At 48.6% G+C, this 20,470-nt stretch overlaps 1 protein-coding gene across 1 annotated transcript in view; it reads left to right on the top strand.

Annotated features, from left to right (window-relative positions):
* Positions 1–20,470, top strand: part of PLXNA1 (plexin A1) — a 249,591-nt gene that overhangs the window by 11,098 nt on the left and 218,023 nt on the right. Inside the window, exon 2 of the mRNA XM_038772017.1 lies at positions 11,904–13,182. Within this exon, the coding sequence (XP_038627945.1) occupies positions 12,019–13,182 (1,164 nt within the window). The 5' untranslated portion in view covers positions 11,904–12,018. The remainder of the gene's footprint in view (positions 1–11,903; positions 13,183–20,470) is intronic.

Below are 20,470 nucleotides of genomic sequence, written 5' to 3'. Positions count from 1 at the left end.
GCCTCCACTTGTGTAGCAGCAAGAGCTGGTGGTGTGGAGGATATTTCACTCCAACAGCGATGGACCTGCCAAGGTCTTGTGCTGTTGAATAGAGCCCATGATGAGGGACAATTTTTTTTTTTGGGGGGGGCTATGAATTGAAGAGATGAAGCCAAGTTCTCCTGGAGGGGTCCTCACTGCTGCACCAGGACTCCAGCCTTGGGCATAATGAGTTATGAATCAGGGCCCAAGGCTTACATTGTCAAATCCTATAATCGTTTGATCCATCAGGCCTCACTTTCCTCAGCTCCCAGCAGAGGTGGTTATTCCTCCTTAACTGCAGTGCGCCCTCAGCAATTTGTGGTAATAGGGGATGCTGTTTGAGGATGATGAGAGCCTGGATAATTGAATCCCATCCACGGTCCCATATCCTCCTTTTATCTAATACAGTAGTTTCAACCTCTTTGCCACCAAGCCGTTTACCAGAGCTACTAACAAGTAGCAAAAATTGACTGGTTTCATTGCCTTTTATTTCCTTGGCCCATCCTCCTTGGGGTACCAAGGAGCAATGAAATAGCTTAAAGGCAGGCAGCTAAAAGAAGCTGGAGAAGCAGAGGGCCTAGGTAGTCTGGTCTCTGCTATATCACGGTACAATTGATTGGTGATTTTTTTTTCACGGCCCTGCCAAAGTCCTCTGGTCTGAATCAGGTTTTCTGTGCATCTGGAAGCTTCGACATTTTTGGCTGAGTGGGGTGTAGGAGGGGAAAGTGGGTGTGGGAGAATGTATGATTATATGAAAGAAAGTTTGGGGACTTATCCAGATTCTGTGTTCCTTGTGAAAGTCAGAGCTGCAATACTATTCATTCATTCATTCAGTCGTATTTATTGAGTGCTTACTGTGTGCAGAGCACTGTACTAAGCGCTTGGGAAGTACAAGTCGGTAACATATAGAGACGGTCCCTACCCTGTAACCGGGCTCAGTCTAGAAGGGGGAGACAGACTATGCTTGGGCTGATTACTCACTTGTTTTCTTTTTTATTACCTTTTCTCAGTTTGAACACTCATTGGAAATTAGTGGAAAGTAGCATTCCAGATTTTGAAGTCTATTTTTGTCATCATCACCTTGAATTGGAAAAATCAGTCAGTCAGTGGTATTTTTGAGCACTTATTGTGTGCAGAGCACTGAACTAAGCGCTTGGGAGAGTACAGTACAACAGAGTTGGTAGACATTTTCCCTGCTCACAATGAGCTTACAGTCTAGAGGATTGTACTAATCATAATGGTAGTATCTGTTAAGCATTTACTACGTGCCAAGCGCTGGTGCAGATACAATACAAGCATATCCAACACAGTCCCAGTCCCAAATGGGGCCTACAGTCTAAGCAGGAGGGAGAATGGGAATTTTATCTTCTTACTTGAGCCCTTACTGTGTTCTGAGCACTGTACTAAGGGCTTGGGCAAGTACTACAGTACAATGCAGCAGTGTCTTCATTAAAGAATAACAAGATCTGTGAGAGAATTTTGGAAGAAGAATGATGCATTTTTAAGATGGAGATCCTGAACTCAGTGAGGTTAAGGCACTTGCTTGAGATCTCACAGAACCAAGATTAGAACAAGGCTGTTTTGACTTCTGTCTAGAGCTTCTATAGAGCAAGGACATTTCTAGCATCTCCAGCTTCTTTTGAATTTTCAACTCTCTGGGATCCTCAAAAGCCTGGCTTTTATGTTCTTTCTTTTAACAGTGGTGTCCCCAAACCCTTTCTTTGACTCTCTTTTGCTAGTGGTTTCCATTGGTCATGTAGGTGGAAGGGGGTCTGGAAATCCAGGGATGTTAGAAGCAGAACAAATAATTTTTTTAAAAAAAGAGTTTTCCCATTTCTTCTTGATTTTGGCAGATGAGTGTCACCCAGCTGGGGGTGAGAGTGTACAGTATGTGTGTGCCCTGGGTATGTTTGTTTTATCAGGTGAGCCAATAGGCTCAGGAATTGTTTAGGGAGGATAAACAGGGCCTTGGCAGGATGCGATGTATTGTAGGCTTGTCAGATGTAGGCTGTTGTGGGACTGTTGTTAGGATTAAGAAGATATTGTGTGTCAAGTACTTTGAGCTCTTCAGAGAAAGTCTGAAACTCCAGGGTCATTAGGGTTGTTCTCTTTCTCTTTCTCACCCCCTGCCATCCTCCTAGGCTGTAGAAGGCCTTTGTTCCTCTGCTTCTCCCCCCCACCCCCGCCGCATGAACGGCGATGTTTCCGCCCATTCCTGCCATTTCTTTCTGTCTGTCATCATCCATTTCATTTCTCACTAATTTCATTTTGGATCCTTCAGCCTCTGGGTCTCTTACCTTGTGTGTGGCTTCATTTATTATTTGGGTAGTTGACCAGTGTTTCAATTCTGGAATCGAGGTGGAGACTAAATCCTTGATTCTCTGCCCCAGGATGTCTTTTGGTTCTGGCTAAACAGTGTTGCCTTTTGGAAAGAGCTCAGGACTGGGTGTCAGGAGACCTGGGTTCTAATCACGGTTCTGTCTCTTGCCTGCTGTGTGACCTTGGGCAAGTCTGTGCCTCAGTTTCCTTATCTGGAAAATGGGGATTCAGTACCTGTTCCCCTCCATCTTAGATCATGAGCCCCATGAGGCACGGGGTCTGTGTCCGATATGATTTCATTGTCTTACCCCAGCAGTTAGTACAGTGCTTGGCACACAGTAAATGCATAACAATGACCAAAATAAATATAATGATGATAGTAATTATTATTGTGAATTTGTTAAGCGCTTATTATGTGCCAAGCACCGTAGTGAGTGCTAGTGTAGATACAAGACCACCAGGTTGGACTCAGTCCCTGTCCCACATGGGGTTCCCAGTCTAAAGAGTAGGGAGTTTTACAGATGAGAAAACTGAGGCCCAAAGAAGTCAAGTGACTTTCCCAAGGTCCCACAGCAGGCAAGGGGAAGAGTTGGGATTAGAACCCAGGTTCTCTGATTCCCAGGCCCATACTCTTTTCCCAATAGGCCATGTGGCATCCCAGTAGGTCACAATGCTTATTATTTTTATTGTTCTTTTTATTATCTGGACTGGGGAAGAGAGATGTGTGTATGTGGAAGGAAAGGAAGGTGGGTGTCAGACTTGGTCTTTGGTCGGAAGGGAGAGGGTGGAACCAGTATTCACTTAATTCTTGAAAGTGTTAAAGGTGGGAATCTGTGAGATGGGGTAGAGTTACTTGCTGAACCTGTTAGACTGCCAGAGTTGTTTCTACAGCCACTGCTTCTGGGTGGGGTGGGGTGTGTGTTGGTGTGTGTGTGTGTGTGTGTGTGTGTTGGTGTGTGTGTGTATGTGTGTGTCTTGGGAGAAGAAAGGGTTTTCTAGGAGGAACTCTTTTTGCAGGGGTGGGGGGTAGAGGAGGAGGAGGAGTGGATTTTGGCTCATTTTGACCCCTTCCTACCCACCCAGAGTTCTTTTTATTCCATGCCCTTCAGCCTTCTACCAAAGGGGTCCAGTCCCTGCCCTTTCCTCTTCCTTACACTCCCCCCACCTACCTCCCCAATCTCAAGCTGTTGCCACTGTCCTCCTGGCTGGGTGACTTTGCATTTGAAAGGGGCACAGTGTCCCCTCATGTGGTTCTGGGGCTGTTTGGAATGTTGTTTGCCAGATTCGAGTTGAGCAGAGATGGGGCTCCCTGTGGAAAACCTTCCCTTTCTTGCCCACCAGAGGCCAGTGCTGACAGGAAAGACGTTATGTCACAGAGGAAACTATACCTGTAAAGGTTAATAAATTTGGGTCTCACCAACTCCCTACCTAGGACCATCAGGTCTGAGAGGGCGAATTCTATTGGCAAAGTCCACTGGCTTGGAATTTGGATGCCTCCTAGGGAATGAGTACCCTCTTCTTTTTTGCTCTGGGAGCTAAGCTATCACCAAGCAGGGCAGGTTTTTGGACTTCATGAGCCCACAGGGTGAGCCCAGCCCCATCAGGGGTGTACAGGAGTGGAGGTAGATGTGCTTCCGATTTCTTTCATGTAGGCAGCAGGCAGGGGTCATGTGACACCAACCCAGGACACCAAACTCTTCTCCCCCTCTCCGCCCCCAGGATGTCGTGTCCCCTGTATCTGGCCCATAATACTACCGGATTGCACTGACCCCCTAACCTTACCCCTGAGCCCTGGGGGCAGCTCTGGAGCCTCTGAGACAAACCTGGTTCAAACCCCTTTGGCTGGAGTGGGCTGGTTCAGGGGTGAATCTTGAAATTAAATGGCAATTTCTTATGAATCTCTTGGGGCTGCCCTGGGCCCAGGATGGACTTTCTCTCCAGGGCAGCTGTAAGCTATTGTGGGTCCTCCAAGTAGTCCAATTTTGGAGGCCCCTCAAACTTCCTGGGTAATCCCTTAGGGGAGAAGGAAGCCTGTTTATGTCTTCTGGACACCAAGCTGGCCCATGGCTATTCTGGAATACGATCCATGGCTGCTTGCCAGGCATTGTGACATTTTCAAAGTGGAAAAGGGTTTTACTTGTCCCTTCTGAGAAACTGTTCCCAACTTCTCTGACCAACTACTCTGTTGGTCTGAGTAGGTTTTGAAGAGGCTTGGTTTTTCTTTCGTTTCTACCCCTACCCTCACCCCAACTCCCTACCCCCAAAGTTCAGAAGTCACCCCTGAACTTATATGAATCAGCTGAGACAGTTCTCCACCCAAGATCCAAGATGGAGATTGTTGGATAGTCAAGGTTGCTTTAGGTGGGTATGCGGTATTTGTCTTCTTCCCTTCACAGGAGCTCGAGTGCTTTCTGCATGACCTTACTTTTATAACACCTTCTGGCGGGGTGGGGGGAGACAACAAATATTGTAGATAGAAGAGAAAACTAAAACCCCCAAAGAAGTCGACAGGACTCTTAGGATTGCTCTCCTGTTCTCCTCTACACTCACTTGACCTAAGAAACAACCTTCTCCCTCTCCAAGCCTCAGTTTCCCCCATTTCCCATCTGGAAAACATTCATTCATTCATTCAGTCGTATTTATTGAGCGCTTACTGTGTGCAGAACACTGTACTAAGCGCTTGGGAAGTACAAGTTGGCAACATACAGAGACGGTCCCTACCCAACAATGGGCTCACCGTCTAGAGGGGGAGACAGACAACAAAACAAAACATGTGGACAGGTGTCAAGTCATCAGAATAAATAGAAATAAAGCTAGATGCGTATCATTAACAAACAAAATAAATAGAAAGCAGGCACCATTTAAAGCTGTAAGGGAGATTGCTGGAACTATAAGCAGATGATTCTGCGGACCTGTCTGCACACACAGACCCAGTCAGCAGTGCGCGGGGGTTCCAATTCACATGTTTGTCTCCTCTGATCCCCAGATGTGCTCGTGGAACGGTGAGCGCAACAGCTGGAGTTTTGCATTTTTATCCTCCTCTCAGAATTGGTCAAGATGCTAACGTTGCTTGGAACATTAGAGCAAACAACTGTTTTACCGAAGGGGTTTTTATTATTGTAGCTGTTATTTTGGAGTTTTGTGCTAAACTGCTGGTGGCAGTCCCAGCTGGTCTGCCCTTCTCTGCCTCCACCTTGCTCAGCAGAGCAGGGATAACTGCTGAAAATCCTACCCTGAAGTGGGACTTCAGAGGTTTTAATATTCCAACTGCGGCAGCAGGATGGTTCTCAGTTCCTTTTCCCTCTGCTGACTTGATGATGCGGGTTACCGATCTGTTAGCAGTGGAGGGGGTGGGGGGTGGGGGGTGTGTTTGTGTGTGTGTGTGTGTGTATGTGTGTGTACACGCCTCTGCATGGGGCAGAGGGGAGGTAAAAAACATCTCTTTCATGACTTCCTATGCTTGATTTCTAACTTGGTTTTCATGTCTTGGAAGGCATCTCCTGCTACTCACAAGATCTCTCTGGCTAGATACAGCAGAACATTCATTGATGAGTTTGTTTGTGGGTTTTTTCCCTCTCTGGTGGGAGCTAATAGAGCTAATGCTAACAGAGCTCAGTATTGGCAAAATTGGTAATTTGGGAACTATTGTTTCGGTGGGACATAATGGGATGGGTTCCAACTCCATATCTGTGGAGTTAATGCCCATTTTTTGTTGATGACAGTAATAATAACAATTGTGGTATTTGTTAAGTGCTTATTATGTGCCAAGCCCTGTACCAAGTGCTGGGGTAGATACAAGATAATCAGATTAGACACAGTCCGTTTTTCATCTGGGGCTCACAGTCTAAGTAGGTGGGAAAACAGGTAATGACTCCCCATTTTACAAATGAGGAAACTGAGGCCCAGAGAAGTGAAGTGATATGCTCAAGGTCCCAGAGCAGGCAAGTGGCAGAGTCAGGATTGGAACCCAGGTCCCCTGACTCCCAGACCTGAGATCTTTTCACTAGGCTCTTAGTGATGCTGAATGCCAAATGGTAAATAACAAAACCAGAAATTGCACACAATTTAAACCCCATTCATTGACTTGTGAGGTCGTTTCCTTCACAGTCCCTCTTGCTCTGCATGTCCACAAGACCACAATTCTTTGCCATGTTAAATTAACTTTTTCATGCTTTTAATTTCTCCTAAGCCATTCACCTGTGAATTTGCCTTGGTATTTGCATAATTTTTACTGTTAAAAAGTAAGTCATTCGCGTGTGAAATCGGCCAGAGAGAGGCCAGTTTTTGTGAGGGATTACTGTAAAGCATTCTTATTTTCTGTTGGATGCCACAAGGGGAACCTAAGATGCCATGATACACTTCATAAACATTGAGAGTGGGAGGGTGATTTAAACCTTGGACGGACGTCTTGACTCTGAATACTGCTTGGGAAAGAAAGAAGCATAGCATGAACTCCTGTGTAAATCAGCCCTATTTTGGTAGGAACTGAGTGGTAGATTGAGAGTCTGGAATCTAATAATAATAATAATAGTGGTATTTACCAAGAGCTTATTATTATGTGTTGAACATGGACTGTATCCGACCTGATTAGCTTGTATCTGCCCCAGTGTTTAATACAGCGCCTAGTGCATAGTAAGTGCTTAACAAATACCATTAAAAAAAGAACATCATACTTAGCCCTGGCCTAGGTACAAGATAATCAAGTGGGATGCAGTTCCTGTCCCACGCTGGCTTCACAGTTTGAGGAGGGGGAACAGGTATTGAATCCCCATTTTACAGATGAGGAATCTGAGGCCTAGAGAAGTTAAGCGAATTGTCTAAGGTCCCACACTGGGCAAGTGGCGGAGCTGGGATTAGAACCCAGGTCCTCGGACTCCCAGATTTATGCTGGTCCATGCTGTTGCCACCTTTCTGTATAACCTAGGTGTAAGATTACTTAACTTCTCCGTGAGCTAGTTTCCTAACTTGTGAAGTTAGGAACAGTGTGGCCTAAAGGAAAGATCTTGGGCCTGGAAGTCAGAGCACCTGGGTTCCAATCCCGGCTCTGCCACGTGTCTGCTGTGTGACCTCGTGCAAGTCACTTCTCTGTGCTTCAGTTACCTCAGCTGTAAAATGGGGTTTCAATGCCTGTTCTCTCTTTTACTTAGACTGTGGGCCCCACCTGGGACAGGGACTGTTTCCCGCCTGATTAACTTGTATCTACCTCAGCACTTAGAGCGGTGGTTGACATAAAGTAGGCACTCAACAAATATAATAATAATAATAAAAATAATAAAGTTGGGGTGGTTATCTTATTTCTCCGTTGTGCCTAGGGGCATAGCATGGGGATCCCTGTAGGCTGTAAGTGCGTTGTGGGCAGGGAACATGTCTACCAGCTCTGTAATATTGTACTCAGAGAAGCAGTGTGGCTTAGTGGAAAGAGCACGGGCTTGGGAGTCAGAGGTCATGGGTTCTAATCCCGGCTCTGCCGCTTTTCAGCTGTGTGACCTTGGGCAAGTCACTTAACTTCTCTGTGCCTCAGTTACCTCATCTGTAAAATGGGGATGAAGAATGTGAGCCCTACGTGGGATAACCTGATTACCTTGTATCTACCCCAGCGCTTAGAACAGTGCTTGGCACATAGTAAGTGCTCAACAAATACCAACATTATTGTTACTTTATTATTACTCTCCCAAGTACTTAGTAGAGTGCTGTACTTTGTACAGTACTGTGTTCAGTACAGTGCTCTGTAAATTTCTGTAAAGAAAGTAAATTTCTTTAAATAATCTTGAGCTCTGTGGAGGTATGTCCCCTCTCTGAAAGTGTCAGGCAACATTAAGGTCATTTCTAAAAAAAAAAAAGCTTCACCCCACTTTCTGATGGGTCTCTGGTGATGTGTTTTTAACACACTGGCCATTCTCCAGTTTCCCAGAATAAAGTGTTTGTAATGAGGATGGATAGGATTTGGAGAAGCAGCGTGGCCTACTGGAAGTAATATGGGCCTAGGAATCAGAGGACCTGGGTTCTAATCTCAGCTCTGCCATTGCCTGCAGTGTGATCTTGGGCAAGTCACTTCTCTGTGCCTCAGTTTCTCATCTGTAAAATGGAGATTAAATCCTACTCTCTCCTGGCTAGACTGCAAGCCCTATGTGGGACAGAGACTGTGTCCAACCTGATAACCTTGTATCTACCCCAGTGCTTAGAACAGTGCTTGGAACATAATCATAATGGCATTTATTAAGTGCTTACTATGTGCAAAGCACTGTTCTAAGCGCTGGGGAGGTTACAAGGTGATCAAGTTGTCCCACGGCGGGGGCTCACAGTCTTAATCCCCCATTTGACAGATGAGGTAACTGAGGCACAGAGAAGTTCAGTGACTTGCCCAAAGTCACACAGCTGACAATTGGCAGAGCTGGGATTTGAACCCATGACCTCTGACTCCAAAGCCCGGGCTCTTTCCACTGAGCCACGCTGCTTCTCATACTAAGTGCTTAACAGATACCATAATTATTATTACTCCTAACCACTTCTACAGCAGACTTCAGGCTTGAGGTTCCTGGGAAGAGCAAGCTAGCCCTAAGCATCTTGCCCATTGAAAGGGCTCTACTGTGTTTGGCCCAACTTGGGTCAGGACAGCCGGTTACACTGTGACACCCAGCCACCGCCCCCCCCCCCCCCCCCCCCCCCCCGCATCTCAGCCAGACATCTTGCTCCATGTTTTCCTGCTGGGCCACCCCTTCCCACTCCCCCATGGGGGCCCTTCCACTCACATTGCTGTTCCTTGAGTCATCAGCCGAGGCCGAGTCCCCTTCCCACAGTCCTTGAGTGTTTACCTTGACATGAGGGCCGGGAGAATGGAATGTATTTTTAGTCCTGTTTGTGCTGCTCTCCGAGTCGGCATTAACATGCCGCCCGGACTCTTTTGTGTTGTGTTTTGTGTTTGTTTAACCAGACCATTTTAGTCCTGGGCTTTGCTCCAAGGTGTCTGCTGAGAGGTTTCTGAAGGCCTGTATCCATGGCGGCCATGTTTGGAGAATGGGATTATCCCCTGTTGGCAAGCCGGGGACCCCGAGGTCTCTGACGGGACTCAGGTTTCCAGCCACTCATACGGCGGGCTTGTGAGGCAGGCGCTTAAGTGGCCAGAGAGCAGTGGCACATGTTTCCTTGGCAAAAGGGGAATTTGAGTCTTAGGGGGATTCTCCTCTGGGCCATTGCTGTTGTTGTTGTTGTTACTTAAAAGTCCCTTCTGCAGCTCAGGAAATTCAGTTGCCGTTATGTCTCCGACTGGGACTGTGGGAGGCCACGGAAGGATGGGACAGCTTAGCTTGTGGTTCTGCTGAAGTCTGCCTGAATAAACAGGAGTGGGCTGGGCCGGGAAGGGAGTCTGCCAAAGAAGTACTGGCAGGAGTGTGGAAGCGCCCTTCCCGCTAAACCCTGACTGAACAGAGCCTGTGGGGCTCGATGAGATCACGCGTGGCCGCTGAACCCGCTGCAGCCCTCACTCAAGGTTTTAAACTCACGTTTGGGTGTCGGCGTTGTTTGGAGAGGGACAGCTTGGTTCGGGCTCAGGTCGGCCTGGAGAGGGATGCAGGGCAAGCGGGTGAGGACCATGCTGGATCTGCTGCTCTGGGGGAAACAGCAGGAGACCCAGGTGCAGGGCTGGGATCCTGCACCTGGGACCCGGGACCTGGGGTGTGGTGGGTGGTGCACCTTAGACAGTGGCGGCCTAAAGTAGTCAGAGGTTGGATCTAGCGTGCTTCTGCCTGGCACAAGAACTGGCGGTTGCACTAGTCTTAACGCACCCCTTCTCCCCCGAAGATGGGAGTGGCCAAAGGCACTTTTATCTCAGCGATGTGGTTGGGTGACTGGAAGGTGACTTTTGACTCTTCCTAAAGGTGGCTGCATTCCTCCCAGAGATGGAGTGGGCTATCTGGGTGGGCTCAGCAGAGGACCTCCTATTTTCGTCTGGTCATTATCATTAGGGCCCGGAGAGCACGTAAACCTGAGTCGGGCTTGAAGGCTACACTTGAAAGATTAGATAGAATCCTTGGCTTCAAGGTGCTTACAGCCTAACAGGGGAGATAAGCCAGATGCCCACAAAATCAATATAAGTTAATGAGCCAAAAAAAAAGGTCTTGCTCAGCGTGTTAGAGGAATATGCTCAAGAGTGATGGAAAGCCTTTGAAAATCTGATTTGATGCCAAAGTAAACTTTTGCTTTCCTCAATTATTTAGTTTTTTGTTTTATACTATTATCATATTACAGTTTTACTTTGCTTTGAAATCAGAGTCCACCGTGCATACCCAGTGCTTGACAAGAATGAGTCAAGGGCCAGGAGTGAATCTCGCATTGGGCAGGGTGGTGGGTGAATGATTGGGATTCCTGGAGGAAAGGGGCTCTAAGCAGTGATTTAAAGGGAGGGACAAGGGGTGACTGCTAAATATCAGAGCCATTTTAGGAGAGGGAGACCCGGGCAGGCTAGTTTGGCTGGAATGGAGCTGCTGGGATAAAACAGGATGGAAGCCCGGGAAGATAGGGTATTTGGAAGGCCACAGATAGAATAATAATAATGATGATAGTAATATTTCTTAAGTACTCACTATGTACCAAGCACTCTTCTAAACTCTGAGGCAGACACGGTGCAATCAGATCAGACACAAGTCCTGTTCCATATGGGGCTCATAGTGCCTGGGCGGGAAAGGGAGAAGAGGTATTGAATCTCTTTGTTACAGATGAGGGAACTAAGGCCCATAAAAGTTAATTAAATGACTTGCTCAAGGTCACAGGTGGTGGATCCGGGGTTAGGACCCAGGTTTTCTGACTCCCGGGCCTGTGCTCTTTCCTCTAGACCACACTGCTTGAATTGGAGTTAGAGGGAGTCCTGGAGATGAGGTGTGTGTGGCAGGGGGGAAAGGAGGAGTGAGTGCACATAATGCTAGGGTTGGTTGCTAGAAAATCAGGGCTTGCTTTGCTTCTGTCTGTGGGCTGTCAAAGTCTAAATAATAATAATAATAATGATGGCATTTGTTAAGTGCTTACTATGTGCAAAGCACTGTTCTAAGCACTGGGGAGAATCCAAGGTGATCAGGTTGTCCCAGGTGGGGCTCACAGTCTTAATCCCGATTTTACAGATGAGGTAACTGAGGCATAGAGAAGTTAAGTGACTTGCCCAAAGTAACACAGCTGGCAAGTGGCGGAGCTGGGATTTGAGCCCATGACCTCTGACTCCCAAGCCCATGCTTTTTCCACTGAGCCACGCTGCTTCTCTAATACTCCCACTCTTTCATTCCTGGCTTAGCATGATCCAGGATGACCCCTTCCCTAAAGTAAATAAGTCCCTTGAAGGCAGAGCTCGCATCTGCCAACTCCATTGTATTGTACTTTCCCAAGCGCTTAGTACAGTGCTGTGCATCCAGTAAGTGCTCCATAAATACCATTGACTGACTGATTGAAATAGATTCTCATCTTGACTTTTTCCTTCCAGGTCCCCCGTTGTGAAAATGTTTTGGGTTTTCAATAGCAAGTCCCTAATTCTGCTGGCTCTTATTTTCTGCTTTACCCTCTGCTCATTTATCCCTTTGCAGGGCTGACCGGACTGCCCCTGGCCGCAGCCCCCTAAATGAGGAGCCTCGTGGGACCCGAGGAGCTCGCGGACCATTAGCCCCTTCCTGCCGCTGCGCCCCCAGCCCCATCGCAGTCATGCGGCCACACTCCCCCTGCTCGGCTCTCTACGCGTGGACCTTCTTGCTCCTGGGATGCCTGTGGCCGGCCGGCCGCGGCGGCCGGCAGCCTCCGTTCCGGACCTTCCCAGTGAGCGACTGGAGCCTGGCCCACCTGGTCGTGCACAACAAGACGGGGGAGGTCTACGTGGGAGCAGTCAACCGGATATACAAGCTGTCCAGCAACCTGACCCTGCTGCGCACCCATGTGACGGGGCCCGTGGACGACAACGAGAAGTGCTACCCACCCCCCAGCGTCCAGTCCTGCCCGCACGGCCTGGTGACCACCAACAACGTCAACAAACTGCTGCTGGTGGACTACGCCGAGAACCGCTTGATCGCCTGCGGCAGTGCCTCTCAGGGGATCTGCCAGTTCCTGCGGCTGGATGACCTGTTCAAGCTGGGGGAGCCCCACCACCGCAAGGAACACTACTTGTCCAGCGTCAACGAGTCGGGCACCATGTCCGGGGTGATCATCGAGGTGCCCGATGGGCATGACAAGCTGTTCGTCGGCACACCCATCGATGGCAAGTCCGAGTATTTCCCCACTCTGTCCAGCCGGAAGCTGATGGAGAATGAGGAGAATGCCGAGATGTTCGGCTTTGTTTATCAGGACGAGTTTGTCTCCTCCCAGCTCAAGATCCCCTCGGACACCCTCTCCAAGTTTCCTGCCTTTGACATCTACTACATCTACAGCTTCAGCAGCGAGCAGTTTGTCTACTACCTGACTCTGCAACTCGACACTCAGCTGACCTCTCCCGACTCCACGGGGGAGCAGTTCTTCACCTCCAAGATCGTTCGCCTCTGCGTGGATGACCCCAAGTTCTACTCCTACGTGGAGTTTCCCATCGGCTGTGTGCAGGGCGGGGTGGAGTACCGGCTGGTTCAGGACGCCTACCTGAGCAAACCGGGCAGAGCCCTGGCCCGCCAGCTGGGGGTCTCCGAGCACGAGGACATCCTCTTCACCGTCTTTGCCCAGGGCCAGAAGAACCGGGTGAAACCCCCCAAGGAGTCAGTCCTCTGCCTCTTCACCCTCAAGAAAATCAAAGACAAGATCAAGGAACGGATCCAGTCGTGTTATCGGGGCGAAGGCAAGCTCTCCCTTCCGTGGCTTCTCAATAAGGAACTGGGATGCATTAATTCGGTGAGTGGGCCTGCCTCGCGGTGGGGAGTTTTGGGGGGAGGGGAGGGGAAAGCCCCGGGCGGATTGGGCCTCTGGCTTGCCAGGGGAAGTGCCTGAGTGGCCTGGGATAGAGCCCTTGGTTGGGGTGGAGGGCTGTTGTGTGGCCTGAGGGCCTCAGTAGCCAGGAATGGTCTGGGTGAGTTCTAAGAGGTTGTAGTAAGGACATTTATTAAGAGTACATATTTTGCAGAGCACTATACTAAGCATTGGGGGTTGGGAGTGGGGAGGGACACTGATTCAGACACGTTCCTGGCTCTCAGTTGTGGACAAAGACAGAAACATGGAGAAGGGGCAATGGCAAACTCAGCAACAACAGTGGAAACAGTATGGCCCAGTGGAAAAAGCACAGGCCTGAGAGCTAGAGGACCTGGGTTCTATTCCCGCCTCAGCCACTTGTCTACTGTGTGACCTTGGGGAAGTCACTTAACTTCTCTTTGCCTCAGTTTCCTCATCTGCAAAATGGGGATTCAATACCTATGCTCCCTCCTACTTGGAATGTAAGCCCCATGTGGGAATTGAATATCTTGTATCTACCTCAGTGCTTAGCACATAGTAAAGTGCTTAACAAATACAGCAATTATTATAATTATTGTTATTATTGCTATTATTAACAACAATCAGGACAACAGCGCGCCCATCACTGATGGGAGGTTGTGGTCCCCGGGCTCCTCACCGCCCCAGGTAGGGCCATCCTTGGTCCAGACCCCAACACCCTCTCCCACAGCTTAATGGTTGTCCCGGGGCTTCCACCTGAGCTGCTCTCCTGGAGATGCCACTATCCGCTCCCTCTGGAGGTAACAGGGAGGGAGGGAGGAGCTGCCCAGTGGTCAACTGGCTACCCTGCAGATCCTGAAGCCCTGATGGCATGGGATTATGCTCCATGAGTTCTGCTCTCTCAGAGAAACTAGCCTTCAGGTCCCTGTGGAGACCATGGGAGGCCAAGAGTCACTGAGAACCCTGGGGCCAGCCCCAAGACACCTGGAAAACATGAACGGCTTCAGTTCAGGCAACCAGTGGTATTTATTGAGTGCTTACTGTGTGCAGAGTGCTGTACCAAGTGCTTGGAAAAGTACAATACGATAGGGGTCAGAGGACTGACCTCGAGGAGCATGCAGCCTAGTGGGAATAGTAATTGCAGTATTTGTTAAGTGCTTACTATGTGCCAAGCTCTGGGGTAAACCCAGGATAATCGGATCAATCTCTAGAAAAGTTTTCTGGTCCCTCTTCCCCTGCCCTGTATCATTCTCTTTCCTTTTCAGAGAGCTCTCTCCTCACCTCCTCAGTAGCTTTGATTTTTTTTCCTTGCTGATGGCTAATAAAACTGAATTGTCTCCCAACTGCTCCCAGCTGAGTCTCCTTCTCTGGATTGGTCATCGTGCAGACTCTTTCAGGTGCAGGGCTGTGTGATTAGTCTGGCTCTTTCCTCTCTCTGCTAGTGAGAGTAGTAGTATGGCCTAATGAATAGACTTCCAGGGCCTGGGAGTCCGAAGGACCTGGGTTCTAATCCTGACTCCGCCACTTGCCTGCTATGTGACCTTGGGTGTGTTACTTCACTTTTCTGTGCCTCAGTTCCATCTGTAAAATGGGGATTAAGACTGTGAGCCCTATTTGGGACAGGGACTGCATTCAATCCAATTACCTTGTATCTATCCCAGTGCTTAGTACAGTGCCTGGCACATCCTCTAGACTGTGAGCCCACTGTTGGGTAGGGACCGTCTTTATATGTTGCCAACTTGTACTTTCCAAGCGTTTAGTACAGTGCTCGGCACACAGTAAATGCTCAATAAATACAATTGATTGATTGATTGATGGTAAGTGTGTAACAAATACCCGTTATTATTAGTTCAGTTCCCAACACTCAGCAGCAGCAGCAGGCCTCTGGTCACAAATCCTCCCCAGTGCTGCCAAGGTGCTGCTGGGTGCTGGTGAAGGAGGTGGGCTCAGTAGGGGGGAGAAGTTAGGTTCAGTCCACAACCGTGAGTGGCTTGTCCACAGTTTTTTATTCTGCCTTTACCTGTAGATTTTCAATGCCTCATTCCTGCACTCTCTCTCTCTCCTCCATCCTGAAGGGACTATGGGGAAGCAAAGATAATCTCCTTGCAGATCAGAGTAATAACACCCTTCAGAGAGCTCACCCTCCTAACTGTGGATTAAAGGGAGTGGAGATTACACTCTCAATGAAAATGTGGCACTTAAGCCTGCTGGCTGACACCACCACTTGGAATGTAAATCCTGGTGCTTAGGCGGAGCTGCTCTGTGGGCCCAATCTTGGCTTTTCCCAAGTGGGCCCCCCTCCCTGCTGGCTCATGCCATTGCAGTGTTTGCCTCTTTTCCCAGCACAGGACATGGGTAGAGTGTAACAAAGGGCCCAGGCCAGGCAGGGGCTGGGAAGAGGACTGGGCTCTGGCACCTTACTTGGTGGCTGGGCCAGGAGCAGGGGGAGGAACGAGCCAGCAGTGGGCTAATCCTTCCTTCCTTTCTGGGAGGCCCAATCCTTTGAAAACTCAAGACTTCCCCTCCGGCAGCTAGGATTTCAGGTGCAATCTTGGGCAAGTCACTTGGCATTCCCCATCTCCCTCAGATTTCCAAAGACTGGAGACAATAACTCAGCAGTCCTACCTCCCAGCCCAGTGTGCCAGATCAACACTCCGCCCTATGATAATGCTTCCTAGGGACAGAGGCAGGGGAAGCCAGCCAGCCAGGGAGGTAACTGTGGGCAGGATGTGGAAAGAGAATGGATGATAGCGGAGCTGCCGTACGGTGGGGTGTGTGCAAACAGGAGGGCAGAGCAAATGTTGTCAAGGCCCAGTGAAGCACAGCTTCAAGCAGTGGGGCGTAGCCAAGGATTATGGGAGACAGCATCTGTAGACCCACCAGGCTGGTGGGCGGCCTCAGTCAGGAGGCAGATTCCTCCCCTTGGGCAAAGGCCTCAGGAACATCAAGAGGCTGAGAGGCAGAATAGAACACAGTGACAGGCCCTGTGAATGGTCGAGGCACAAGTGCAGCTAAGTGCCATCTTTCCCTGCCTATGGTGCGGAATGGAGTGTCGGCGCCCCACAGATCTCTTCAGCCTCCTGCTTGCAGGGAGAGGACCTCACCCCTAGCAGCTTTGTCTGGGAACGCCATGGGCAACTCTGTCACTCTAGACGTCCACCTTCTCTGCACAAGAGTTACAGAGAATCCAGATGGGGCTCCCCATAGAAAAAGAGGAGACAAGGCATTGAGAAGTTGAAGCAAGAATTTAAAAATAACCCATTCATATGGAACCTTCAGTCCCTAGTTAGCTATGCTCCATCACGTGTGTGGAGACTTGAGCTTGTGCAGAAGCGGGGTCCCGCTTGTCAAGTTGGAACCTGTATCTGAGGAACCATGCATACGTGTGAAGGTATCCTCACTAAGGATTTCATAGATGAGCATTCCCGGGGGGATCACGCATCCTCCCCGGCCCCTCGTACACATGTCTGGAAAGACCCAATTGGATTTGGGTGCTGTTTCCTTGACTCAGGTGCCCGTACCCTACAGAGAGACAGCAAACAGCTGGCTGACAAGGTAATGGCTTGACAGTCACATGGGAAAGCCAGCAATCTTATTTCGTCTCCAAACTAATTCAATCTGGACAAAAAGTGATGAAATTGTCATACTCCTGAGTGCTGCTGCTTTTGCCTGCTTCTCTCCCTCTAGGCTGCAGTACTTATTGCGAGGAGCAGAGCCCTGGCTCCAGGCTTGTGGGTCATGGAGAGCGTGCTTTCCTAGGTTAAGGGGGCAGTATATTCTTGGCCTTCGGAACAGGGTGTGCAATCCATGCCTCGTCCCACTCTATCTTCTCTTTCACCAGGCAGGGTTCATTCCACCCACCCCGTATAAGTAGGCATGAGATTGGAGAATTTTCAATTCCTTTTGGGAGTAGCTCCTACCGTTGTTCCTGAGAGGGAGGTGGATTTTTGCACATCCAAAGTGGCCCCCAAATCCAGAGTCAGTCATGAATGATAGTGCCAAAAGGTGAACAAATTGGGAATGCTAAGTGTTGACACAAAAAAGTCACTTGCTGAAATCTCATGATGCATCATTAATGATACAGTTGGTTTCTTGGTACTGTGAACAGTTGCTGGGTTCCACTCCAGCATGGCCTAGTGGATAGAGCATTGGTCTGGGAGTCAGGAGGACCTGGGTTCTAATCTTGACTCTGCCACTTGTCTGTTGTGTAATCTTGGGCAAGTCATTTCACTTCTCTGTGCCTCACTTCTCAGTTACCTCATCTGTGTATTGGGGATTAAGACGGTGAGCCCCATGTCCAACCTGATTATTTTGTATCTACCCCAGCATTTAGAACAGTGCTTGACACATAGTTAAGTGCTTAACAAATGCTATCATTATTATTATTAATTGACAGCATTTTGGTGGAGTGGTGGACTTCCTTAAGGGGTCTTACTTAATGGGGCATCTGTTACGCAGGTCCTACCTTCAGAGACAGGGAACTTTTCCGTTCTTTTCAGGACCATCTTCTGGGACAAAGGCAGGGTTAGCCATGGTTGTTTGTGGAAAGTGTGTGAAGCAGTGTGGCTAGTGGAAAGACTCTGAGCCTGGGAGTCAGGAGATCTGGCTTCCAACCCTGGGTTTGCCACTTGGCTGCCGTATGCCCTCGGGCAAGTCACTTAGTTTCCTCCTCTGCAAAATGAGGATTCAATTCCTGTCTCCCTCCCTCATAGACTGTGACCCCCAATGTGGGACAGGGATTCTCTGAGCTGACTGCACTGTAGCTACCCCAGTGCCTGGCACATAGTAGGTGCCAAGATAATACCCCAATTATCATCAGTATTAACATTATTATAATATTGTTTGTTTTAATAATTATAATAATAATGATGATGATATTTGTTAAGCGCTTGCTATGTGCCAAGCAGTGTTCTAAGCGCTGGGGTAGATCCAGGGTAATCAGATTGTCCCACGTGGGGCTCACAGTCTTAATCCCCATTTTACAGATGAGGTAACTGAGGCGCAGAGAAGTGAAGTGACTTGCCCAAAGTCACACAGCTGACAAGTGGTGGAATCGGGATTAGAACCCATGACCTCTGACTCCCAAGCCTGGTCTCTTTATTGCCCGTCTCCCAGTGTTACTGGAAAGGTATTGTTAAACATTGCTCTGTGTTTCTAGATAGGAGAGCTGCTGTGAACTGCACAAGCAAACATGCCATTCAAGCCTTTTCTTCATATGCTGTCTTTTTGTAAGTGTGCTCAGGGAAGGAGAATATCCCAGAAGGATTTGGGCTTTGGGTAGAATGGTAGGGCAGTCAACTTTAGAGGTCACCCGGTCCAATCCCCTGCTGTTTCCAGGAAGGACCATACATACCAGACAGATAAGGAAGATGGAGGAGGGAATGGCCCCAGGATCTCAAGCTTGGAATGAGGGATGATTGTGGTGCCCCCACTGGAAGTGGGGAAGGAAAATAATATATTCTGCTTCTGACATACTGAGGGGCAACATCCTAAAGGTTGTGAGAAATGCAGGACTAGAGAATGAGAGAGACATCATTTGAGTTCAGGTGGCAAATGAAACAGTAAAGTCCACAAGCGATTTGAGAGAGAAAGAAAGAGAGAGAGAGAAAGAAAGAAGAGCAGAAAGTCCAGAATTGAGCTCTGGGGGGCAGTTGGGGGGAGTTGGGAAGGCTCTGGAGCGATCAGAGAGGCATGTAGCGGTCCAGGATTGTAAGGTGACCTTAGAAGCAAGGTTGAAGAGTGTGGCAATGAGAAGAGGGTGATTGACAGCATCAAAAGCACTGAAGAGAGCCACAGAGATGACAGAAAAGACACAATTGGATTGACCCAAGAAAAGCTCATGGGTGATGTTAGTGAGAATAGTTTCAGGAGAGCTGTGCCGAAGGAAGTCAGAAGGAGAAGCAGCGTGGCTCAGTGGAAAGAGCCTGGGCTTGGGAGTCAGAGGTTGTGGGTTCTAATCCCCATTCCGCCACTTGTCAGCTGTGTGACTTTGGGCAAGTCACTTAACTTCTATGTGCCTCAGTTCCCTCATCTGTAAAATGGGGATGAAGACTGTGAGCCCCACGTGGGATAACTTAATCACCTTTTATCTTCCCAGGCGCTTAGAGCAGTGCTTTGCACATAGTAAGCACTTAGACTGTGAGCCCACTGTTGGGTAGGGACTGTCTCTATATGTTGCCAACTTGTACTTCCCAAGCGCTTAGTACAGTGCTCTGCACACAGTAAGCGCTCAATAAATATGATTGATTAACAAATACCAACATTATTATTATTATCATTAAGGGGAGGGGAAATGATGGGGTGGTGAGAGGGACAATCTGAGAGAGGTAGTAGGTGAAGAAAAAATGAAGGCAGTGGGTCGAAACAGTGAATGGGAAAAGAGGTGGATTGGGAGCTGGAAGGGACAATGAGACAGCAAGTATTACCTTCTAGAGAATTGGGAAAGTGCCAGAGAAGAGGGAAAATTAGAGAGTGGAGCTTCTTGAAGGTTAAGAATATAACATATCCTCAGGAGGGATACATAGCATCGGACCATGAGCAGTGTCATTACTGGCTGAGAAGCAACATGGTCTATTGGAGAGAGCACCAGCTGGGAGTCAGAAGGACCTCGGTTCTTATCCCAGCTCTGCCAGGTGTCTGTTGTAAAATGGGGATTAAGACGGTAAGCCACATGTGGGACAGGAATTGGGTCTAACACCAGCACTTAGTACAGTGTCTGGCACATAGCCCTGAAGTACCTTAAAAAAAAAGTGACACTTCTGGCTCAGGATTCAGTCCGTCAATCAATCGGTGACTGAATGTCTACTGCCTGCAGAACTCTCTCGGATGCTTGGAGGAACCAAGTGATGGTGGTTAGGGATGGACCATCCCCAACTTTCCCTCTAATAACCTTCAATGTGGGCTTTTTTGGAGTGAATAACAGTGATGGCCCACTTCTAGACTGTGAGCCTGTTGTGGGCAGGGAATGTCTGTATTTGTTGCTGATTGTACTTCCCAAGCGCTTAGTACAGTACTCTGAACATAGTAAGTGCTTAATAAATATGATTGATTGAATGAATGAATTTCCTCTCCATCTCCAAGATGAATGAAAGAACGGAGCCATTTTTTCCTTATATATTTCAGAAAAATATGGGTATGGAGTAAAATTCAACCTTTCCTGTGATGGTCAATGCCAGGTTCTAGAAACCATGGATACAATGTCTTCCAAGAGTCCCCACTACAGTAACAAGTCTCACAGAGAATGGATGGGCACTGA

This window comes from Tachyglossus aculeatus, chromosome X1, assembly GCF_015852505.1.
Source record: "Tachyglossus aculeatus isolate mTacAcu1 chromosome X1, mTacAcu1.pri, whole genome shotgun sequence".
Lineage (NCBI taxonomy): Eukaryota > Metazoa > Chordata > Mammalia > Monotremata > Tachyglossidae > Tachyglossus > Tachyglossus aculeatus.
The sequence above is the reverse complement of the archived record's forward strand: the minus strand, read 5'-3'. Positions and strand labels throughout refer to the sequence as shown.